This window comes from Gymnoscopelus braueri (assembly GCF_963280865.1).
Source record: "Gymnoscopelus braueri genome assembly, chromosome: 6".
Lineage (NCBI taxonomy): Eukaryota > Metazoa > Chordata > Actinopteri > Myctophiformes > Myctophidae > Gymnoscopelus > Gymnoscopelus braueri.
The window spans coordinates 38,236,692-38,262,555 of record NC_137607.1 but is presented as its reverse complement, the minus strand read 5'-3'; the positions used below and the strand labels follow the sequence as shown (position 1 = coordinate 38,262,555).

At 40.2% G+C, this 25,864-nt stretch overlaps 2 protein-coding genes across 2 annotated transcripts; both read left to right on the top strand.

Annotated features, from left to right (window-relative positions):
• Positions 1-808: 808 nt before the first annotated feature.
• armh1 (armadillo like helical domain containing 1) lies at positions 809-4,021 on the top strand (the record flags this gene model as incomplete). Its single annotated transcript, XM_080430567.1, has 10 exons — positions 809-1,026; positions 1,148-1,216; positions 1,328-1,494; positions 1,620-1,816; positions 2,040-2,124; positions 2,606-2,722; positions 2,875-2,947; positions 3,169-3,298; positions 3,501-3,578; positions 3,977-4,021. 10 exons carry the CDS (start codon positions 809-811, stop codon positions 4,019-4,021), a joined length of 1,179 nt encoding a protein of 392 aa, XP_080286693.1.
• A 911-nt stretch (positions 4,022-4,932) lies between these two features.
• On the top strand, positions 4,933-25,741 carry mutyh (mutY DNA glycosylase). The gene is made up of 23 exons (XM_080430565.1): positions 4,933-5,162; positions 6,024-6,154; positions 6,406-6,445; positions 6,534-6,607; positions 7,228-7,269; positions 7,355-7,426; positions 8,052-8,165; positions 8,542-8,639; positions 10,598-10,742; positions 11,000-11,087; positions 11,837-12,019; positions 12,929-13,074; positions 14,046-14,201; positions 16,186-16,239; positions 16,321-16,456; positions 19,068-19,078; positions 19,803-19,866; positions 22,313-22,500; positions 22,936-23,016; positions 23,389-23,445; positions 23,548-23,662; positions 23,832-23,959; positions 25,393-25,741. The coding sequence occupies exons 1-23, from the start codon at positions 5,057-5,059 to the stop codon at positions 25,552-25,554; spliced, it is 2,391 nt and encodes a 796-aa protein (XP_080286691.1). The 5' UTR covers positions 4,933-5,056; the 3' UTR covers positions 25,555-25,741.
• Positions 25,742-25,864: the final 123 nt, after the last annotated feature.

Genomic DNA, 25,864 nt, shown 5'->3' with positions numbered 1-25,864 from the left:
ATTTAACTAGAAATGCTCTGGCAGGGATGGATATGTGAAGCACTAATTCATCAAAGTACAATTAGTTAAATGTTAGTTAACATGTTTAATATATAAAAGTGGCTAAAACATTTGAGGGAGAGAGAAATTAAAGTTCACTCAGAAAGTCTCTCTCTCTCATCGAGACGCACACACATAGGCAGATGTCCAAAGATTCCCCTCCCTAACACACACACACACTTGTTGGAGTGGGGTGTAGGCTACTCAAAGAACATAAACACAAATTAAAGACAGAGCCTGATTTGATATAATATGGCTGGAAAAGTGCATCTAGTCAATCACAAGACGGGGGAGGCGGGGCATGGAGCGCGGAAGAGAGGAAGACGTCATTTTAAAATAAGGATTAAACATGTTTAATGGCCACGCCGATTTGCGCCGATCAACACACGTTTCCACGGCACCCTAATGCATCTCAGAGTATCTTTGAAATCTCTCTGAAACAGTCGTATTCTACGGCTAGGGAGAGTGCATTGACTTTTAAAGGACCCTGGATACCGCCTTCCAAGATTAAAAAAATATTCAGGGTACCGAAAGGGGGCGGGAAAGTGTTACCTAGCAACCGTAAACATTCGGTGGAGAAAGAGTCGTTTTACATGGCATTGTGATAACAGAGTTTAAGGATTAGAACATTTTCAAATCTTCAAGTTTTGATTACTGCATCATTTCAGGCGTTCATCGTTGAGTAGGCTACTGCTATTATTTAAAGTAGACTTAAGAGACAACTGTTCTTCGACAGTGTGAACATAAACAAATACAAAACAAAAAAACAATGTCCTCCATACATGAACAACAAGCAGACATCACCAAAGTAGATCATCACCAGAGTTTTCTTCAGAAATGGGACCATGGTAACAAGCTAGAGCGCAGTCGCATGTTGAACACTTTTCTATGCCAGAACGCAGGTAAGACATGTTTGGAGCTGGAGCAGGAGTTTGCACAGGTAGCCAGTCTCTTCTTGGCTCGTCTCACAACCTGGGTGAGGCTGACGTATCCTTTCTTGGATCGTGTGATTTTACTTGTAATAGCAGGCAGGCACTGTAATGCAATGATTGCCAAGTGGCAGCAAATATGAATTCATTTCAGATGCAGTCCTTCACCGAACTTTCAGGTACATGTTTGGGACATACTTGGGTCTCCAGTTGAAAGCAATCAGGGTTTTCCTATCTGCATCAAGCAGGTCAGTGTTAGGTGGAGTGAAATATCTAGTAAAATCACATTTTTTAACATACCCCAGGTCTCCAGTAGTAGTGTGCCATTCTCATTATTCCTATTTTACCAAATTCCTCAGCCATCAGTACATCATACAATTTCTGGAGGATGGAGGAGTTCTCACCCTGCTAGAGATTTTGGACCAGACCCAGACAAAGGAGGAGGATAAGACAGAGGCCCTGCGCCTGCTGCAAACAGTGTCAAACGCTGGGCACAAACACAAGGAGCTCATCTGTGAAATGCAAGGTACATTTAGCACATAATTATACTGTCATGCAGCATCATGCAGTACACACACTGCTAGTGCAACCACAATTACATTTTGTGTATTAATATTACTGTTGTCCACATCACATTAACTATGTCCCCAGGTGTGAGAGTCATAGCGGAGTGCCTGGCTAAGTCAAAAATAGACGAAACCCAAGAGACTGCACGGGCCCTGCTTGAGTCGTTGGCTCATGGAAACCCCAAATACCTGAACCAAGTCTACAAAGGCCTGATCGCCCTCATGCCTTGTACCGCCCCTAAGGCCCAGCAGCTGGTTCTTCAAACTCTGTGCCTTGTTCAGGTAACAGCTAAGACCTACTGTATGGAGCACACACACACACACGCACACACGCACACGCACGCACACACACACACACACACACGCACGCACGCACGCACGCACGCACGCACGCACGCACGCACGCACGCACGCACGCACGCACGCACGCACGCACGCACGCACGCACGCACACACACACACACACACATTAATTTCATTCACCACATTTCTTTTCCTTTGACAGTCGAAAGTAAGGACGGCCCATCCCAGCATAGTGGAGCCCCTGCTGAATATGCTCAGGTCTTTGCGTCTGGATGTACAGAATGAAGGTAAGCGCAACATAGGCTTGTACTACTTACTGCAGTACTGTTTCCATTCCTTTTGCTTATATTAAACAAAAGTGTACTCGAAAATGGGCTGCAGCTGGTGAGATTAGATAACTGATGCTTTCTCTAGAGGCCCTATTCTATTCTGAAAATAAATAAACAACATATTTGTCTGGAAGAATTGTGAAACCTGCAAAAGAGAAGTCCCCAACTCCCAAAGAAAAGTTTAAAAACATTCCAGTGTAGGCCTAATCTAATATATTTAGATTGTTTTAGTTTGTTTCAAGATATTCAAATAAAAGTTTAACAAAAAATAAGGAAATTGGCAAATATCTCAAAAGTAACTCAAATTGCTGGACAAAGTTGAAAAGAGTGAGAGGATGTAAGAAATGAGCAAACAAATCAAAATCACTGGTATCCCCCTTTAAGTCACTATTGAGCTTGCTTGCTTGAGCCCTGTCATAGTCTTATGTTTCTCTGGCAGCGATCAATCTCATCCTCGATCTGAGAGAGCATGAGGTGAAGGCAGCACTACTCCATGGCCTGGTGGCTCTGCTGAGGCCTGCCAAGGAGGGACACCAGAAGGATCAGGTTCTAGAAGGTGTCATATCTTATCCCTCTCATTTTGCTGTAATGAGGTACACTAGAATGACTAGATGGCTTATGTTTATAAAAAAATTGGAAGCGGAGCGAGATCTAATTCGTCACATTTCCAAGCATTACTATAATGTGCTTTGTTGGTATTCCCTCCAGATCCCGAGGCGATCAAGATGGCTGAATCTCTTCCTGTTTTTGTCCAGCAAGCAGCTGCAGCCAAAGCAATACGGTACAATAATAAAAATAAATAAATAATCGAATAAATCATAGGTTCCTGGAAACAAATGTATGCTACACACAAAACTGTTAAAAGGTGTGTGTGTGTGTGCACACACACACACACACACACACACACACACACACACACACACACACACACACACACACACACACACACACACACACACACACGGCCCTATCAAGCAGTGATTAATTTTACATGTGCTAAAGGTTGCTGGCCCAGAGCAGTCAGGAACTTTCTCAGGAGCTGCTGTCTCTCAGAGTGGTCCATCATCTGTTATATGCTATGGGCAACCAGGAACATGCTGATGCTCAGATACAAGCTAGTCTGGCTCTGGAGGTACAAAGGCTTTACTTGTATACAGTGAATTATAACGTACAAACAGATTTTAAACAGCACAGAGGTTTGACATAGTTTCATATGTTTAATTCTCTCTCTCTCTCTCTCTCTCTCTCTCTCTCTCTCTCTCTCTCTCTCTCTCTCTCTCTCTCTCTCTCTCTCTCTCTCTCTCTCTCTCTCCTCTATTTCTACACCTGCCTAGCACTTTGTGCGAACACATCCAATTATAGAAGAGCATGTGCAAAGAGGGATGGGCAGTACACTGTTTGCAGCCTTCATGGTAAGTTCATTATCAGTTATTCAAGAAGGTTTAAATGCTAGAACGTGAATATACTGTATAGATGAATGTCTGCAGTTGTAAGAGTTATCGATCACATTGCCTTCTACCCTCAAACATATTATGTTCTCTGCAGGATAAAGCAGAGGCGTTGCACATGAACATGGATGACATACAGGCAGAAGTTCTACAATCAAACAAAGTTAATATATAGCGGAAGGTACTTCCAATAATTGTAATAACTGTAATTGAATGCTTTGCATAACACCCCCCCCCCCACACACACACACACACACACACACACACACACACACACACACACACACACACACTTCCTTCAAATGCCTAATGTGTTGATTTGTGTCACTTTTATATATTTACCTTGTTTATTTGTATCACAGGTTTTGATGGATAGAGCTCTGGGCACTGGCATGAGCAGCATATGATGGAGGTTTAGAATGATTCAAATAAATAAAAAGTAAAATAAAAACATGACCATGTTGTATTTGTCTTATAAATCTATTTGGTAATAACCAAGTGATCAAGGGATTTCTAATTTGTGAACAATTAATCTCATCAAATGAAGTCACAACATATTTTAGACTTCTTTTGGTTACACTGACCATTATTAAAACAAAGAGATACATACATGTGAACTGGGCACATTTGCAAATTGGGCTCAGGGGAGAACTGGGCATAGCCTATTTGTTGTGTGGTCACTGTCGCGTTTTTCATCTAACCAAGTATCCAACAGTATATCAACACATGACTACATGTCTCATGTCTGGCATTTGTAACAAACGAAAACCAAAGTGTAAGTGAGTGGATGGACAGTGTCAGAGCACTAAATGAGGATATGGACAAAAAACTAAATTTGATTGAACACTGCTGCTATTGATTAGATATTGTATCTGCACATTACCTGCACATTTTCAAAACTGTGAATGTAGGAATTGGGGCATTCAATTTAGTTTGACTCGGTTCCACAGATAAATATTGTGAAAATAGCAGATCTACAATGCCTCACAACGCCTCGCACTGTGAGGCGTTGTGAGGACAATTTGGCCAATGTTTGACGAGTTTTTATAGTAGCCTATAGTTTGTTTATTACTTTTGATGCAGTAATGATCTCTTCTTTTTTTTATATTAAAAAGGTCTTAAAAGTCTTTACATTAGCACTTCACTGTCCTCTGGGGACCACCCCAAAAGATAATGTGGGGACCACCCCAAAAAATAATGTGGGGACCTCCCTGGGGGTCCCGACCCACAGGTTGAGAACCACTGATAGAGGTATGTCATATTCTCCTCCCCACAAAACTATGCTCCGCCCCATGGCGGGAACAAAACCATGCTTACATTGCATACATTGCATAGACAGGGAGCGCATAACTCATTATAACTGATAAGGAAGTGGCTGCATGTAAACAAGAACGGAACTCAGAGTTTTGTCATTGTTGTGTTGTATACATCGCTTCATCGCTATGAGCAGGTTACGTTCTGCAATGCAAAAGGGAAAGAGAACGACTCTGGACGTGACAGAAGCTGCAAAGCCAGCGCGGAAGAGACCAAAAGCGGCTTTAAAAGAAGGTAATGGCCACTTGCCTAATGTTAATGATGATGGATTTAATCCCATTTCGTGATCTACTGTGTGTCAGAGATAATGCTCCAGCAGACACAAGTCGCCACTGTAAAAGACCAGTGGTTCTCAACCTGTGGGTCGGGATCCCCAGGGGGGTCACCACATGATTTTTTGGGGGGTCCCTAGATTGTTCAAACATTGGCCAAATTGTCAAATAATATAAGAAAGTGGCAAAATTGTGAAAATTGCCCATCTACAAGCTTGTAGATCTGCTATTTTCACAATATTTATCTGTTGAACCGAGTCATACAAATGTCATACCTCAACTGAACTCCTATACATTCCAAGGTCTTGTCAGGGTGGGGGGTCCCCAGTTCAAATATGATTATTTTGGGGGGTCACGGCCTGAAAAGGTTGAGACCACTGGTCTATGCCAGATGATCGTCACCTTGATGAATCCAGAATGCTAAATCATGCGATTAGATGTTGCATGTTTTAATATTATTCAGTTATTCGTTTGCAATTAGTTCATTGCCCCCATTCTAATAATTTTCTGAGTTTTTGTTATTATAAAAATATAAAAATCTATTTTAAGAAACCCAATATTTGAACACCATCAACAATAATACCATAATATGTTTACATGATGTTGGATCCACATTGTAGACTTACAAGTAACAAGATTATTATGCCAAATATGATGGTGATATTATATCAATTATGTATGAGATTGAGAACCAGTTTTAACATTCACTGCAGAGCTTTGCATTGTGATATTTAAAAAAAAAATCCTTAAAACAACCTGTATGTGGCTCTGTGACTTGGTTGTAAAGGAATTGATTAAATGAACTGTCTTCTTGTTTTGGCAGAAGAAGCCAGAGATACTACATTGTCATCCTTATATCACACTTTCAATGATCAAGCCGACATTACACGCTTTCGGTCACAGCTCTTGGACTGGTATGATAAGGGAAAGAGAGAACTGCCTTGGAGAACTATGGTAAAATAGATTTATTTCTAATTTCTAATTTATGTTGATGTGCTTTTTTCATGCACTCGCATGCATTCACACATTCGTATTCACAAGTATTTCACAATCGGTATCAAAAATGCAATAATTGAACAGGATTTCTTGTTGTTGACAGTGCTACAAAAGGACTAGTACTCCTATATACTATCATGGGCTAATGCAAGACATATGAAAGACACTATTCATGTCAATCTAAAATTATCCTACGTTTTCTCCAACAGGCTACGAACGAACATGACCTAAACATCAGGACGTATGCGGGTAAGACGTGATATTTGTCCTCATGTTCACACATGTCTTTGAGCAGAGTTTGCGGTCTTCTTTTTGATGCCAGATATTCCCATTTCAGTGTGGGTGTCAGAGATAATGCTCCAGCAGACACAAGTCGCCACTGTGATAGACTACTACAACAAATGGATGAAGGTATTCATCATTTTGAAAATTAGCTTTACTGAATATGATAACTACTAAAACCATTAAAACCAGGAAAGTATCTGTGTCATTTTAGATTTTTAGACTTTGGCTATTCAAAAATAGCAGATGTACAAGCTCATAACTCGTCACTTCGTGCCGTGCTATGAGCTTGTAGATCTGCTATTTTAGAAAAATCTTGAAAATGTGTGCAAATCTTTGAACATTTTTAACTCAAATCTTTGCTTCTGGGGGTCCCTGGAATAACATATTTTGAGATGGGGGTCGGCGGCCAAATACATTACAAATGCAATTGTTGGGGTCCTTGACATGAAAAAGGTTTGAGAACCACCGATATAGCAACATAAGTTTATCAGAAAACCGTTTGCATTTCATGTCTAATGGGTTAAGTCCTATATACTTTGTTTCATAACAGTGAAAATATATAGTTCACTACGTGTTGCATGACAACATGCGGTTCGCTTGTAGATGTGCAATTTTTTTAATTTCCGAAAACATAAAAAAAAATAAGAAAAGAACTAGAATGACATTTCCATAGGGCTAATGTGGTTAAGTTAGGATAAAAAATGAAAACAAAAACTGTTACTGAAAACTCTATGATTGTGTTGCAGAGGTGGCCCACTGTACAAGATCTTGCAGCTGCTACTTTAGAGGTGATGATCCTTACTGTTGAAGCTTAACATTATGCCTATTCTACATTTGTATTTGTTTTTATTTATTAGCTTTACTTATATGCAGGAAGTGAACCAAATGTGGGCAGGTCTGGGCTATTATTCTCGTGGAAGAAGATTACATGAAGGGGCTCAGAAGGTATGTGTCCAATTCACTAGAAATGTTTTTCATGTATTTATTGCATGACGTATCTAATGTACTCTCACATGAAATACTGTGCCGATTGCTTGTGTGCTATCTCTTAAAGTGAAATGAAATGCCACAGACGTTCATCGAGTTTGACTAACATCAATTCAGAGCCAGTTCAGTGAGTGGCTGACTACAGTCTATGTATAAATGTGGTGCATAGAACTCACAGTATTGCCCTATGGCACGGATTCTCAACATGGGGTCTGGGAACCCCCAGACGTCCTTGAGGAGGTTACAGGGAATTCCCTGCTAGTTGATTGATAGTTGGGAACCAAATGGACCCTTACAGTTCTGTAAAATTGAGTCAGTGTACAAATTGGTTCCACTTGTGCACTCTCAGAGTTAAATTAACATTGAGGATTTTACAGTATACATTGGGGTCCCAGAAAAATAAATCTTATCAAATGGGGGTCCGTGGCCTAATGCCCATCAAACTGGGGGTCCTTGAAATGGAAAAGTTTGACAATCACTGCCTGTGCCTAGAATACAAGTGAATACACTTGGGATGAGGTTAAACGACTGACCATCAATGTATTATGATCTTTGGTGCCAATTGTCCTCCTGTCCTGTGAAGGTGGTGTCGGAGCTAAAGGGACAGTTGCCTAGGACAGTAGAGAGCCTTCTGAAGCAGCTACCTGGAGTCGGACGTTACACTGCAGGAGCTATAGGATCCATTGCACTGGGGCAGGTATAAATACTTGTCCAGCACACACATACTGTACAGTACACAGTGGTTCCCAAACAGTGTGCCTTGACAAGTCTAGGTGTGCCTTGGGATTTTGTGACAACCACACATTATAGCGATATATACAACTATACAAAAGGTAACACTTGATATGCATCCCATATTTATAAGGAATTATAAGTATACTTTATAATGCCATATAGACATGGGATGCATAGCACGTGTTACTGAGTATTTTGTGCACACTCATTTCCCAATACAGAGGCAAATTCTATAGGGCCAAAAATATTTTTGCTACTTTCAACCTCATTTAAAAACATATTGTAAATAGATCTACAGTCTCATATCGTTGATGACTGACACAACCTCTATTGCCTAGGTTACAGGAGCTGTGGACGGAAATGTGATTCGGGTGTTGTGTCGCGTGAGGGCTATTGGGGCTGACAGCACAAGCCCTGCTGTGACAGAGGCACTATGGTGAGATGGATGTCTAAACATGTTGATGCAGGGTTGATATTTTCAAATAAAACAAAACAAGATTTGGTCTTTAAATAAATGTGTTTAAGAAAGGGGAGGCCATCTTATAACCTTATAGTCAGGTGAATACGCTAAATGGGAGGTTGCCGGCGGGGGAGACAAAACAAAAACACACCCATCCACATCAGTGGTTTTTGAGAAGTCAGAATCTCTGATGTGTAGTCAGAAGGCGTGGCTCTTTGTTTGATCTCATGAAGCCTGATTCATACCACTATTTTAGTGGCCGGTAAATAGTTTATAGCAAAATACACATGATATGGGGACAGTCACAAATGCCATCTGGGGATGTTGATTTGCCGGCATTGATACCAGCAGAGCCTCTGTGACATACTGTAATTGACACAGCCATGCTGGGTGAAGGTCTCTGGTGTTGTATTCAGCATGTTTTCCATTTTATTAATGAACTCCAAGTAAGGGGAGGCAGGTCAGACAAGAGAGGGTGACCGGGCGAGGTCCGTCAGGATGGGGGGTGTTGAACGCAATAGAGAAAGTGGTCAGTTAGTTTCATCTTTGTGTCCAAAAACCAGATGAAAGTTATTAATGTAGTTAAGTCCTTTTAAATTGCAGGTTGTGGAGAGCTATGCTTTCAGTCCAAACAGCCTGCTAAACGTATTAAACCCTGTCAACTGTTGAATTGTTGAAGATAGATTTTCAGTTGGTCAGATAGTATTTCAAACTGTACCCACAAAACTTCATGTTTCGAACTCCTTAAACAATTAGAGTGTCCAGTTCATCCGTCTGCTCTGCAGGCCCAGAGTTCTTGTGTTGCTAGGAATTTTGCTCAGTGGCAAACACAGGAAAGCACATAAGTGACTAGAGCCTGGTGTTAACCACAGGGCCTTTTAAACCCCCCTAAAGACTGTCACATATCAGGAGCGACGCGAATAAACGATACGAAAATGCATCGCAATTATTTCACATCCAACTTTTATTTTGGTCAATTTAATTCCCGCTGAAAAATCACCCTTGTTTCGAAATATAATTATGTTGCTTGATCACCTCATTATAATTGTGCTCTGTGTGCATGTACTCGTAAGACAAATAGCAGTTTAAATGAATCACACAAAATAAACGCTCCCGGAACTGTGTACGGACCCTAAAGAGCGGATATTTTCTCATAACCATAAGAATGGTTGCAGCTTGTATTCAACATGCATGTCTTGTAACAAAACAGGTAATATTCATGTTTATACACCTTTCGGAAATGTTGTGTTCAACTCCCTTTGATATTTGTCTTCCCGGTTGGTATCTGTAACGGCCAGCACTCTCTGTCCAACACCACTCCATGTCGATGCTCTTGTTAGCGTTCCAAGTTACACATAATGCTGCTGACAAGTGACAAGAGTCTCACAAGACTCAAACATTAGATCCATAAAGGGGAAACAGGAAATCCAGATACATTAGCGGTGTCACAGTCAATACAGTCCCACAGTAATCCAATTTTTGATCATTTCAAATGTCCGTATCAACGGTCTCTCCCATCATTCACCCAGGCCACGTCTCTACTCTACTTGACTTCACACAGGGATCTGAAACGTGCCTTTGTAACTCTGCCCTCGCATACCTTACTCTATGTCAGTTCTTCATGTCCTCATGCTCTGTAGCTTCCCCCTGCTTGATTCTGGCTCTACAGAATCTCCCTTGGCATTCACTGCTGCTGCCTATATGTAGGTTAATGTATGTTAAGTTAATTGCTTCACTGAACATAGCCAACAATTACCTCCAGCCATGACAGACTATTTGCAACAGTCAGTGGGAACCTTGATTCGACTGTGACACAATTTACCTTGATTAATAGTGATAATTTACTTGGATCTGTCAGATGTGATTGTTTACAATATGTATATATTAACATTTTATTCTTTAAAACATTTTTAAGTCTGTTTTCTGTATTATAGGGGTCTAGCCAATACATTGGTTGACCCGGAGAGACCAGGAGACTTTAACCAGGCCATGATGGAGCTGGGGGCAAGAGTTTGTACTCCTAAGGGGCCCCTCTGTACCCAGTGTCCCATACAGTCCCACTGCCGCTCCTATCGCAAGGTAGAGTCCATCATTAAACCCTACAAATACTTGGCTTACTGTGGCACTCAGATGCTTGTAGGAAGTGCTGGTGCTCGCACTGCTGCGCTGCAGTCATAAAAAAAATTGCTAAAATGTTCTGTTCTGTTCTGTTCAAACAGTGGCTCTTGGTGAACTTTGCACTCAGGCCAACATAGTGATGAGTTCATAATAATGTGAAGCTTAGGCCTGTAGTTTTCTATTACTTTGTGGATAATCTTGGTCTTTTGTCTGTGCAGGTCCACATCAAACAAGAGGAGAACTCTAAGAGGCTTTTGGGGAGACTGGACAAGATGCCTTCAACACTATCTGATATAGAAGACTGCAGTAAGTGTCCAGTGTCCTCCCTGGTATGTCATCACATTGACATGAGATTGGAGTTTTGGGTGGGTATCCATAAAGATGCCGAGCAGAAGTCTAAATGTCTCTAGTCAGTATGTATGAAAAGCAAACTTGACATGAGAAGTTGCACACCTGTCCACATACTCTGCAGGTAGTGTATGCAGATTTACAGGGGGAGTCGTAAAGTGAGATCTGAGTCCAATAAAATGTAACTGCCCGAGATAGGCGCATGGCAAATGAATGCCCGTCAATGGCCTACTGTCATGCGTCGACTTGTGTGCTGTCCGAATTCAATACCCGATAGGGTGGGAATCAGTTATAATCTATTGCATATGGTGTCTGTCGGGTGGAAACCTCATTTGTCCAAAACTTTTACTTTTCAGGATTCAATTGCAAAAATGGCAAAAGTAGCAGATCAATAAGCTCGAAACACGTCGCTTGTGGGTCTGCTACTTTTGATGCTTTTGTGTGACGCTGTAGTATGATCAAGTAGGACATTCATTTACGAAGAAAACAAAAGTTAAAATATGGAGATAAGAGGTTTCTGCCCGACAGCAACGATATAGTACTTGAATATTTATATGAAATATATTTTTGGTTCAGAAACAAAAAAAAAGGTAGTCCAGTGTGTGCATGTTTAAGTGCCTGAAAGCTTTCCCCAATTTCCACCAATGACCCCCCCCCCCCCCCTCGTAACCACACTAACAAGTCACTCTTCTCCACCTCTTCCACAGTGAACTCTGGAACATGTAACTTATGCCCCACAGAACCATGGGACAATGGCCTGGGTGTTCTGAACTTCCCCCGGAAGCCGTTGAAGAAGGCACCCCGTGTGGAGCGCACCCTCACATGTGTGGTGGTCAGGTCTGTGGAGGGGGAAGAGGAACAATACATGCTCACACAGAGACCAAACAAAGGTCAGTGTTAACTTGCAAAGCAAAATGTGCTGTTGGGAGATTTTCCTGCCCTCCGCTGTGGTTTGTGGGTGTCAAACTATAGATCGAAATACCACATTAACCACTTAAAGTCCTATTTTCAAATGTTATTTTTTTAACCTTCACTAAGTGTTTTGGGTTGAAGAATTTCAAGCATTTTTGCCTATAATGATATGCCCAAAATAGCGAAGCAAGGGTTGAAGTGGTTGAATGAATCAAGTGAGCCAAGTAATATAATTTAATTTCATCAAATTATGTTATTGCAGTGCTGCAATACAATGCTGTAGGTTTGCACATAATGTGACTCTTACCATTTCACATTTTTTGGGGCAGTCTGCTATTGACCAATACCTTTACATAGGCCTTTCATTTCATAGGGGGGGGTAGTTTTACATGCCTTAAACTACAGTATCGACAGGACATCAGTTTCCCTCTTTATCTAAATAGAAACCTTGAACAATGAACAAGTTCCTGTTCTACACGAAGGAGTATGACTGTCCGTCTCCTGATAAAACCATTTTTTATTTTGTTATTTTTAATTTACTAAATTACCTCTTAAGGCCACATTCAAGGATGTGGCCTTCACAATATGATTACACACAAGCCTGTACAATTTTATTATACATTGCTTACACATGCAGTTCTGTCAGTACTGAATGCAGTAATACCACAATTCTCTGTGTGTGCAAAATGAACAGGGTCGTGGCTACCAGGAATTGTTTTAGAAGGGTCAGCCCAGGACAGCAGGGGGCACTTGTGGACAGGCATGCTTTTGGATGCTAAATACTAACCTGTAGCTAAGAGCTCTTAGCTCTTATGAAGCTTTGAATGTCATATACACAAGTATCTGTATGTGTGTTCATGAATCTGTATGTTTGTGAGCGTTTACAGGTTTACTGGCTGGGATGTGGGAGTTCCCTAGCCTGTTGCAGGAGGAGGATAACTCAGAGGTGAAACACAAGGGGGCGTTGTGTGCAGAGGTAGGCAGGATGCTGGGAGTCCAGTTGAACAAAGGCCTGTTCCAGTATGTTGGAGAGGTAAGCATCTACAAATCCTACTGACATACAGTATATGGGTTTATGATTTTATTTCTCTCTACTGTCCTGTATGCATGTTGTTGTCATTGTACCATTTTAGTAGTTACGTTTCTGTTTTTGTCAGTTGCTGTTTACCGTGTGCTACATCCAGTTTTAATTTTTTTCCTGAATTTAAGCCGTTTATTAGCATTTTTGTTAACAATGTTTTTCTTAACTCTAAGAGAATTTCAGAGTTATTGTGCATATTATAATATAGTCTGTATAATATAGTTTGGGTGCGCACATCCCTGGCTATGGACGGGTTTATATTAATTTTGGGAGGTTATGTGTGTGCTTTTAAGCGCTTTGGGGTTCAGTTATCCCACCTGCACAATTTGCTGGTTGTCTTTACAGTTAAATGTCCTATTGATGTGCAGTTTAACAGCCTCTTAAAAGGGCCATACTGGTGGTCTGGCATGATTAGCCTATTGACCACAACTCTTTCCTGAGCATTCTCTAGTTTGTTAGAGTTTTGAGGAATCTGTTGAATTCCATTAATTTCAGTGTAGTACGGTATGAAAATATACTTGCAGAGACTTGAAACACTTCTTGATAGGTTAACCAGTACACAAACCTTCATTGCAGGGCTTTTTTCTTTCAAAGTAATGACTTTGTTGCCTTTTTAATTCATTTAAAACCACTCAAAATGGTCACTGAACAAATGTTCAAGACTTATTAACTCTGCAATGATGTTTAGCCAACGTTGACTAAATACTTCAGGTTTGTTCGGTAACATCTGTATGACTCTTATACAGAGACTACATAAACGAACTCGTACTGTACATAATCCAAAAATAAAGCCATTCATGGGGAAATGGTCTATGAGTATGTGGGGTACATGGCTGAAGCTGTGAGCTGATAGACAATGACATGTATTGACAGCAGTATGGTCCTTTAAATATAAACTCTTACTGAATGCTTTTGTTTGCCAGGTGGTTCACATTTTCTCACACATCCACCAGACGTACGTGGTTTACAGTGTGTGTTTGGATGACTGTGCAGAGGAGAGGAAAACCCAGAATGAGAACACACAGTGGCTTACCAGTCTCGCTCTGCAGGAGGCTGCGGTGTCCACAGGAGTTAAAAAGGTCTATAATATGCTCACATAGTTACTACATGTGAATCTCTACAGTCTGACTTAAGTGCAAGAGGATTGTGTTATCCCTCATGGAGTAATTGCGGGAGCTTCTTGTCATCAAGACACAATCCTTAGCATGCTATTTAGCTCTGTTATTTCAACAGATGCTAGGTTACTTTGCTCTCCTAGTTACTTTGCACAGATGTACTTTCTATACACTAATCCCTCAATTCCACATTCCTTGTTCATTGGTTGACACTCTGACCTTGTACTTTGGATTAGAATGTCTGCTAAATGTCGAAGTCGTACACTGGATGGAGTTGTCAGTTATTAAACAGGTAGTTAATTAATGCCAATCTTACCCTAACTATTAAAAATAATAGTAATTTAAAGTTTTATACTATGTCTATTAAAGTAAAGTGAGAAGTAGCGACAGCACTACTGTGTAAAAGTGCACTGGGCTAAAAGAACTGTTAAGATAAGATGAACTTTATCAATCTCAGTTGTAAGGAGATAACAATGAGCAATGAGATAACATGGTCATGACCCTGATTTGAACCCATGGCCTGTGTGTTATGTATGCTAACTTGTTGAGCCACCAGGATTCCCACAGCAACATATGCATATTTAAGTTGGTCCAAAACATGCAGGCCTCACTTGGTTTTATGTATCACCAAAATATGCTTCAAACTTAAAATGTCTCTAAAATATACTGGAATCACTTTACCTTACATTTTGTTTTGAAACTAATATTGCATCATAGGACATGTAATGGACTTTTCTCTGGCCTGCCAAAGTAAACAACCGACAGATTACAACTCGTTAAAAATGCGGCACTAAAACTAAGATGAGAGAACATATTACTCCAGTTTTAGCGTCACTACATTGGCTCCCGGTTGTTTTTAGGATTGATAAAAAAATGTTTTTACTTGTTTATAAAGCTCTCAATGGTCTGGCACCCTCCTACCTATACGTTCCAAACCGCCCCCTCAGGTCTTCTAGTGCTGACCAAGTCGAAGTGCCTAAAATGTCATATAAAAAGCAGCATTCTGCTTCTACGGGCCAACGGCTTGGAATAAACTCACATTACACCTACTGTAAGATAGGCACCATCTGTAGATAGCTCAAGACTTATTTCTTTACTCTTGCTTTTAGTTGATTTTTTCTAAATATCTGTGTTGTTATTCGTGTTATTCACTGTTTTGCTTGATTCACTGCCTTTTTGTTTTGGCTATTATTTTAATGCCACTTAGAGAGAGTGTGACGTGTCAAACCTTAGTTCCTTTCAAGATAGTCAGAAGTGTAAATGTCAGCATGTTCACTTTTTATGGCATTAGTTGTGCTCGTAGTGTAGAGATGCTCGTGAGCATCAGCCCACTGGCACTAAATCAGAAGGAACACTGGTACATTATTTATATAAGACCTTTCTGCCCAACTTTCTCATTACAAAACTGTAAATGCCCAATGCCACTGAGTGCCACAGTGGATGAGCATTGTCCCTCATCATTACATCACCTTAAAGCTTGACTATCACTGCCTTTGGTCCCATAAACGACTCAGGTTGTTCTTCATACTGGTAGATTTATTGCACTCTTACTGGCAAACAAGCCAACAACGTAAAACTGTACAAAACAAAGCATAAACAATACACACACATAAATAATGGAACATTAAAGTATAAACAACATGAATGTAACAAACACATGAGTGTATCAGTGTAACACGCTTGTGAATCTGCATGAAACCACACCTTATAAAGCGTTCCGGCTTGATCAAGACAATTAGACCTTCCGGTGCAACAAATACATGATAAACCTAATTTTAGGACAAACAAATGATATTACAATAGATAATGAAAAATATAACAAATTACAGCTCATTATGGCAGTTACACTTGACTGTTAACAAGTCCAGAAGCTGCTGGTTATGAATATCTGGTCATGTATACTCTGAATATTCCTTTAATTTAGTCATTGTCATTGTATTTCCCACAGATTCTGAAGTTGTATGGTTCTACAACAAGCCAAGAGAAGCAAATGACCAGTCAAGTGAGTGCTTAGACTTTTAAGTTTGTATGCCATCTCTGTATTTCTGACTTATATTCTGATGATAATTGATGTCTCTCCAAGGATGGGAAAAGGAAGAAAACTGCCGTGAAGAATGAGAAGAAACTACAGACCTCTAAAAGGCCCAAAGTCGGAACAGCAAATAATGGGGTTAAACAGCTCTCTCTCAGCTCCTTCTTCAAGACGGTTAAAGAGGAAAGCTGACAACAGCAACACATCTGCAGACAATGAGAAACATGCCTCCTCTGGTGTCGATGGATGTGTCCTACAATGCATTACCCAATAGTGTTACCATTTTCAAAAATAGGAGGATCTACAGCTCACAACGTGTCTCAACGAGTTGTGGGCTTGTAGATTGCCTATCTACGATTTTTGCTATTCCTTGTATCACTTAGTGGGCTTAAGTGGTTATTGTACCCAACACCATACAACTTGTAATTACACAATGAATCTGTGAAAATATAAGTATAAGTATAATATAAGTTATATTATTCATATTGTGCTGTGCAGACCGAGGGTCTCACTATGGGGTCCCAGTCCTTTTTGATTGATTGATTAATTGATTGAATACTTTATTAGCAGGATTATTAACAGTACAGGTAGTGCAGTCAAAGGTTATGCTAAAAGGACAACACAAAAAGCTTGTTTCCATTGTGGTCCATTGGTCCCTTTGAGGGGCTTCCAGGGGGTCCACAGAGAAACAAGTGATAGTTAAGTGTAGAGAAAGTACAACAATGACTATATTGATATGAGTTGCACTGTTATCCCTCTATAGGCAATTATGGAATTCTGAACCACAAAATAGCCTATATATATACAATAAAAATATTAGATTGGGGTCCCAGAGACAATCTAATGGGAGCCCTTGGCCTAATCATGCATATCAAATTGAAAAGTTAAATGAAAAGTTGAGAATCACTGGTGCTTGCAATTTCAATAATGAATCCGTTTATATGTTTTTGATGTTTTTGAGAAAGTCCATGTTTTAGATGCTGAGTTTTATATAATATGATGCCAATGGCTGTTTCTGAAAGCATTAAAGTTTGCAAAAGAAACTGGGTGTCTCTTAAATTCAAAAAATATTATAGACTATGCTTCAGCTAAATACGTAGTAGTATAGTCTTATGGTAGAGTCAGTGCCAACTTTGTCTATTGTGAAAGCAGTTTGCAGAACGCCAGAGGCTTAATTTATAAGGGGCCATTTCAACACCAGAAATGCAGTACTGTACATTGGATGTCTTATGCTAATGGGGCAAGATGTACCACAATAACTTGGCCCATGTCGTCACTGCTATTACCGCCCTGTCCTCTGCCTCCTGCATCATACCACAAACAGCTTAACATGTCAACTTTAAGATGAGAGCAAAGTAACTAATTTCATTTGACAGCTTCAGTCCATGTGGGACTTTCATCAATGCAAATTGCAGTAAAATAAGCAATACGTTCTCATTACCATGTAAAAAATAAAACAATGAACATTTCTAGTATGTAGCTTATTGGCCATCAGTACAGACAGTATTCCCATTTTCATTCTTCAAAACTAATGATCAAATGAAACAGACTTGGCAGGTGAACAGACCTTACCATGCTTGATGAGTGCCTGTCTCAGGTCAAATTGTTTGCAGCTGCAAGACTAACCAGGTGGAAATGTTATATTTGGAAAATTTTAAGTAAAGTATACATGATTGGAACATGCTTAAACATTCAGCAATTAAGGTCTAATATGTCTACAAATGGCTAAAAACCTGTATATCCAGTTATTGTGGGGCATAAACAAGAAGTTGAAGGATATATTTAAGTCTGATAAGGATGTACCGTGCGTGTTCACATCATGTATACTTTACATTAAGACCATTTTTCAAATATTAAAATGTTTAACATTTGGACAAAATAGCCAATTTTACATCGAGGTGCTCAGATGTCCCTAATGACCAACTATCCTGTATCCCTTGACATCACTGTAGCCTTGATAGACATCACTGCATCAGGTGAAAAGTGAAACTATACTGACTGATGGCATTTCTAATTATAAATAATAATTATAATAGTGAAATTACAATTATTTGTCAAATGACATTCTTGATAAGGGCAACGGATGTTGGGCAGGCCATAAAAAAAAATATTTGAGGCAAAAGGGCAGGTGCTCAAAGCCCCATATATAAAGATATTTTCTTTATTTGAAAATAGCAGATCTACAAGCTCACAATGCCTTGCATCGCTGTGAGCTTGTAGTTCTGCTATTTTCAAATGTATGTAGGGCTCAAGTGGTTAATGCATGTTTTGTAATAATAATCTAAATCTAAGTAGTAACTAAAGTTTTAAAAAGAAGATGTAGTGGAGTAGAAGTAAAAGCACTAGACATTGGAAATACTCAAGTAAAGTAGGCCTACAAATACCTCCAAATTTTACTACTAATAAGTACTAGTAAATGTACTTGGTTACTTTCCACCCGCTGACTACGGAGTATAAATAGGCTGTTATACCGGCGGCCAATCACAAGTAATCTGGAAGCGTATTGTGGGTTTTGGGTGTGGCTCCGTTCACTTCAAGGAAATAAGTATCGACACTGAATTTATGAATGACTGGACTTTGACGGCGTAAGTAAAAGCAAAGCGTGAGCTTGCCTTACACTCTACTCTATGAAGTTTAAAACAAATGGCGAAAATTATAAAATGACGAGACGTAGGCTTCAACAATCCGTTTTCAACACTATAGTACATTTGTTTTTTGTAGGCAGTCAAAGGGGGATTTAGCCCCGTTGGAAACCTCAATCTCCACGTTAGCTCCGAGATGAGGTCCCGCTGTCTCAGGTCCCGGCAGAGTTAGAGTCCGTCCAAATGCAGTGAAGATCACCTTTTTTGTAACATCGTATCCAAAAAGTAAAGGTAGTCCGAGACACCTACAGATGCTTGCAATTTCGCCGGAAAGTACAATTTAACCGACGCCCGACGGGGTTGAAAAAACTGTTTAAAACAATTATACAGTCACCCTGTGCCATGTTTTCCCATTTGCCGAATCGGGAGCAGTACTGACACCTGCCGTCGGGGGGTTCTTCCGGGTTGAATGGGAAAACATGGCACAGACTGACTAAATAAGCGTTTTAAACGCCTTTTCAACCCCTTCGGTTAAATTACTTACTTACTTACTTTCCGGCGAAATTGCAAACATCTGTAGGTGTCTCGGACTACCTTTACTTTTTGGATACGATGTTGCGAAAAAGGTGATCTTCACTGCATTTGGAAGGACTCTACCTCTGCTGGGACCCGAGAGAACGGGACCTCATCTCGCAGCTATCGTGGAGTGAGGTTCCTAAATAACGGCGCTAATTAGTTCAGAGTCAGTTAGTTGCGGGGTTCATTCACTGTTCAGTGTTCACCCAATCTATTATGAATCACCCAGATCGGGTGCACTGTTGTTAGTGTCACTGTAAACTTATATCCGGCACTTTTCCTCGAATGGCGTAATCGGTGAAACAAGCAGGTTTAATGAATATCGTACGGTATTATTACTCTTTATTTTAATTTATAATCCTGCCTTTATCACAGTGTAGGATGACGTCGGCGTGGCAACGCGTGCACTCGCTGCACCGCTGGATACTGGACAATGGAGGTACGAAACTTTTATCCCCCTTTATGTGTGAATCCTTATGGGAATCTTTTGCTTTGCAAATACCCCCATTTCTGTTTCTAATATGGCAGTTGTAAAGAAAAGCCACAGCAGCCTTGACACTGACAGACAGCTAACTCAGTGGTTCTCAACCTGTGGGTCGGGAGCCCCAGGGGGGTCCCCACATGATTTTTTTTTTTTTTTGGGGGGGGGGGGGGTCCCCCAGATGACAGTGAAGTGACAATTTAAGGACTTTTAATATCTCAAAAATTGTATGAAATAATATAAGAAACAGGCAAAAATTGTGAAAATAGCCGATCTGCTATTTTCACTATTTATCTGTGGAACTGAGTCAAACAACATGTAATGCCTCAACTCCTACAGTTCTAAGTGCTTGTCAGGGTGGGGGGTCCCCAGTTCAAATATGATTATTTTGGGGGACCCCAATTTCAAATATGATTCTTTTGGGGGTCGTGGCCTGAAAAGGTTGAGAACCACAGATCTAACTAACTGCAATGCATCCATAGAGGAGATTCAGATGTTCTTTGCAGCTTTCAGCTCCAGCACAACGACAGCTTTGTGGCCAGTCAGCCACACACTGTCACCCACAGGACCCAGACCCACCACTGACTACCATGGCGCTTTGTTTCTCCCATTCTCTAGTTCCACATCACCCCACATTGGACGTAGCTAGGCTACATTGTCCGTAGACTGTACTGTAGGCGGTTTCTTCCTGCAGCCAATTCAACAGAAGAATGTCTACAAGACCTGATGCACTCACGCCAGGCTAGCTCATATGGTAACAGGGTAGGTGGGCACCAGGGACATCTGGGCACCTCAATGTAAAATTGACTATTTTGTCCAAAATCGTTAAAAAAAAAGGGTCTTAAGTAAAGTATACATGATTAGAACATGCTTAAACATTCCACAATTGCTACAAAACATGGTTTTGGGGCATAAACAAGAAGTTGAAAGATGAAATTAAGTCTGATTATGATGTACCGTGCATGTTCACATCATGTATACTTTACACTACTAGACCATTTTTCAAATATATATATTTTTTACATTTTGGACAAAATAGCCAATTTTACATCGAGGTGCCCAGATGTCCCTAGTGCCCACCTATCCTGTATCCGCCAATATAGGCTATAAGGTTCCATTATTAGTAATCTCTCAAGACTGATTTTCAAAATATATTTTTAACCGAATGGGTTTTCTGATTGCATTAGTGATTGATTTGAATATTGCTTTGCCCATTTGTGCCATTTTGAAAACAAAGATTATTATAATGATTAAAATTAGGATTTAATATTATTATTATTATTATTTGGGGGGGTTCTCTAGGCTTATGTATCTCTACAGTAGCCATAATGACCCCGTTTCAAGGATCAGGCTAGAAAATAGGAAAGGCTCTTGCAGATTCTCACTACTTAATACAAGCTTTCATACTGTACGTTTATTTTCACATCACAAGTTTACAGGTGTAAAGGAGTGGGTGAAATTATTTTACGTACAAGCTCCCAACATTTTGCAGCTACAAAATAGTCATACGAATAGAGGAGAAACAAAGGCATGAAGGCTTTTATGCCTTTTTATAGATCGGACAGTAGACTGACGGGGAGTGACATGCAGCAAAGGTCGTCGGGAACGGGATTCGAATCCGTGATACGCTGTCAGGCTGGCATTGCAGCCTAGGGTGCCTGGACCGCCACGCTGCGGCCTAGGCCATGCTTTTATTTCTTTAAAGGGATATTTCACTTTCAAAAAAACTTTTGGTCATTTTATCGTCTACTCAGACCTTTGTGAGCCCCCAGACAGTTTTTAAGTTGCTCGATTCAGTATTTAGATATTTGATATTCATTTTATCAGACACGCCCCCCTTCCTATACAAACCCATTGTAACTTCAAACTCCATTTTAACCATGTTAGATTCATCGAAAACACCCGTCCTTGGTTCTGGTGACTCACCCTGCCCTCCTAATGTGTGAGGGGGCCGTGTTTTTCCGATAAATCTTTTCATTTTATTTTTTTACATTTTCCAAAACAAATATTAAAAATAAATGAAAAAAGTAATTGAAAAAACACGGCCCCCTCGCGTATTAGGGGGGCGGTATGAGTCACCAGAACCAAGGACGGGTGTTTTTGATGAATCTAATATGGTTAAAATGGAGTTTGAAGTTACAATGGGTTTGTATAGGAAGGGGGCGTGTCTGATCAAATGTATATCAAATATCTAAATACTGAATCGAGCAACTTAAAAACTGTCTGGGGGGCTCACTAAGGCCTGAGTAGACGATAAAATGACCAAAAGTTTTTTTTAAAGTGAAATATCCCTTTAACTGCCATTTCGTGCCTCATTTAATGTACTTTAAATTGCCTGTGTATGAAATTTGCAATACAAATAGTTTTGTCTTACCTTTTTATTTTTATTATGATTCTGTTCCAGACAAGAGGACAGATCCATGGCTGCTGGTGTACTCTCCAGTACCAATCATGGTCATTTTCCTCTGCTACCTCATAATGACCTGGGCTGGCCCTCGTCTGATGAAGCACAGAGAGCCCGTCGACCTCAAAGTTGTTCTCATTGTTTACAACTTCTTCATGGTCTGTCTGTCCGCCTACATGTTCCATGAGGTATGTGTGTGTGCGCGCACATGTGCTGTGCTGCCGCGTGTGTGGCTTAACTCTTTGGTCTGTTATCTATCAGTGTGTGGTTTTAAAAGGGGAAAAAAGTGATGAAGACAATGATTCAATCTATTAAAGTGTCTTTTTAAATGGATACAATCTTATGATGATGTATAATTACAGTGAGAATTGCAGTAATTTGAGTGAGTGTTGCATTATGTGTATACATATATTTGTACACGAATAATATAGTAACAGTATACATACTGTATAATATATATGTGTGTGTGTGTGTGTGTGTATGTGTATGTGTGTATATATATATATATATATATATATATATATATATATATATATATATATATATATATATATATATATGATAGTATGTTTGTTTGCTTCATGTAATGGCATTTCATTGAGGCAGTGTTTGAATATTTCCAGTTCCTAGTGACCTCTTGGCTGTCAAACTACAGCCTCCGCTGTCAGCCTGTTGACTACAGCCCCAATCCTCTGCCGCTGAGGGTAAGTCCTGCATGAATTCAGTTTAAAGCTAAGCTATGTGTGCAGTTTAAAGTGCATCATTTTTATAATATTAAGAGTATTAGAATGGGTCAAACTATAGACAACAATAGAAAATACATGTTCTATTGTTCAAATTGTAAACTAATGTTTAGAAGCATCTTTCCTAAATCCCAATGGTTTCGGATATTTCATAAAAGCAAAGATTCCTTCAATTTCCTCAACTGGTTGGCTGTATGTAACACGGCAAGAACATGGGTTTAGAATGATTTTGTGCCTGTGAGGAAAACTGGTTTGGCAGTAATCATGTACCACACAATAGCTCTTGAGGAAGTTGCCATTAAATCTCTCCTCCTCAACCCATTCCCCCTACAGATGGCCAATGTGTGCTGGTGGTTTTTCTTCTCCAAAGTCATAGAACTCAGTGACACGGTAAACACATATGAAAATAGTAATACCCTGAATACATTTAAAATTATCAATAAAAGTGCATCATGTATACTTAAGGCTATCCCACTACCTCCACATTGACAGATTTTCTTCATACTGAGGAAGAAGAACAATCAACTAACCTTTCTCCATATCTATCACCATTGCACCATGATCTTCAACTGGTGGGTAGGGATCAAGTATCTGGCTGGAGGACAGTGTAAGTCATGTACTGTAACGTGCACTGGCGACTAACTTGATATGAAATGAATTTTTCATTCTAGTACTAAATCAATGTCGATGCAGTTATTCAGTTTAAAAGTTTTAATTTAACAAAAAATGTATATTATATTAACCATATATTCTTGCACTCCTGTCTCATCCTATAGCTTTCTTCATTGGCGTACTGAACTCGTTCGTCCACATTATAATGTATTCTTACTACGGGCTGGCAGCGTTGGGGCCTCACATGCAGAAATACCTCTGGTGGAAGCGCTACCTTACATCACTTCAGCTGGTGAGTGGCTCTTGCCAAGTTTGCTTTGGGTCAGTGGCAGTTCTGGACATTTTGATGTCATCATGGCAACTGCTCTGACTCTGTATGTTATGGTTGACAGAGGGGCACCTGTACAGTATGCACTATGCAGATAGCAGGCAGGAGGCCCGCATAGAAGATAACACATCTGTACTGATGAGAAAATGTAGACCACGATATGTATCTATATGTATATGTATATGGTGGATGGTAACTAAAATTAGATTAGACCTTGAAATACTATACTGAAAATAATAGCAGGACAGGCAATATGCTGAAGTCTCTTGACAACCTGGGCTTAACTACACAGGCAATAAGATTAGTACATAAACGGGTGAGTTCAATAATCACAATTGAGGACAAAGAAAGACACACAGGTGACATCTACTGGACAGGAAGTGAATAACAAGAGCAGTGAAGATGCTGTCTTGTGTATATCCTCGACCTGCCACATTTGCTATTATCCAAACACAGTAAAGGTACATTTGTATGTACTACTTTATGTAGTTCACCAAATGTTTCTTATCAAGTTGACATAGGTAATTGTTAATGTCTGTGTCTGTAGTGAATTTATCTGAGGTCACCTTTTTTGAGGTGCAGTTGTGGAGGGGAGAGTTTACAGTTTGCTGATCTGAGGATTGCCTCACTACGTTTTGTGGATGATGTGGTCCTGATGACATAGTCGGGCTGTGACAGCACTCACTGGATCAGTTTGGAGCCGAGTATGATGCGGCTGGGATGACTATCTGACTGCACCTCTAAATCCGAGGCCATGGTTCTCAAGTTGGAAACCGGTGGATTGCCCACTCCATCTTGTTCTCAAGTGAGGGGAGGAGGGAGCATGAGATCAGCCGGAGAATCTGGGCAGTGGGAGCGGTATTGCGTTGGCTATACAGCAAAGCAAGCTGAGCCTGATCTTCCGGTCTCGATCTTCTGGTCTTCGTTCCTACTCTAACCTATGGGCATGAAATGTCGATCGAGATCACGGGAAAAAATAGCTGAAATGGGTTTTCTCAGGAGAGTGGCTGGCTTCTCGCTTTGTGATAAGATAAAAACGGGGGAAAAGAGCCACTGCTCCTTGTGTAGAACGGAGCCAGTTGAGTTTTAGGGCATCTAGTAAGGATGGGGGCAGACCGAGGACCAGGACCTGGTCCACCTGGTCACCAGGGGGAGGGATTATGGCTCCACACTGACCTAGGAATGCCTCAGGATCCCCCATTACGAGCTGGCTAACATGGCCAGGGAAAGGGAAGTCTGGGGTCCCCTGCTGGAACTGCTACTGCCAGCCCAACTGTGGATAAGCGGTTAAAGATGGATGTATGGACAAAGTAAATAATGACCCGATTATTGAACAAAAAAACTGTCCTGTTGCTAATGAGAACATTACATTAACTCACATACTCTTGTCTTTTCAGCTGCAGTTTTTGCTGCTGACCGCACACACTAGCTACAACCTTTTTGCAGAGTGTGACTTCCCAGACGCCATGAATGTTATGGTGTGTACTTACCTCGTCACTCTCATTATCCTGTTCAGCAACTTCTACTACCAAAGCTACAGGAAGAGAAAACAGGCGTAAGACAATTATACCAAATGTGGATGGTCAAACTTATTGGAATTTTATTTACTTAATAAAATAAGTATGTACTATTTTTTTTTTTGTGTGCAAAAGTTCTATATCTGTATTACTTCGTCATGTCCACTAGAGGACAGTGTACACCCACTAATCTTGTGGTTGGCACGCTCTACAAGCTCAATGGACTGTTACTTCTTTAACTGTAAATTTACATAAATTATTTAATTGAATACTGTAAAACTTATCAGCTATCAATAAATGTGGATAATTTGAAATGTTGTTGAGTAAGTAGTGTTAAAGAGGGTCAACTTCA

Bases quoted from the DNA above. Each gene is read 5' to 3' on its own strand.
- mutyh (XM_080430565.1), top strand. From the start codon at position 5,057: ATGAGCAGGTTACGTTCTGCAATGCAAAAGGGAAAGAGAACGACTCTG. The intron at 16,240-16,320 runs GTGAGTGCTTAG...TGTCTCTCCAAG, and splicing joins AGAAGCAAATGACCAGTCAA to GATGGGAAAAGGAAGAAAAC. The intron at 19,867-22,312 runs GTACGAAACTTT...ATTCTGTTCCAG, and splicing joins CTGGATACTGGACAATGGAG to ACAAGAGGACAGATCCATGG.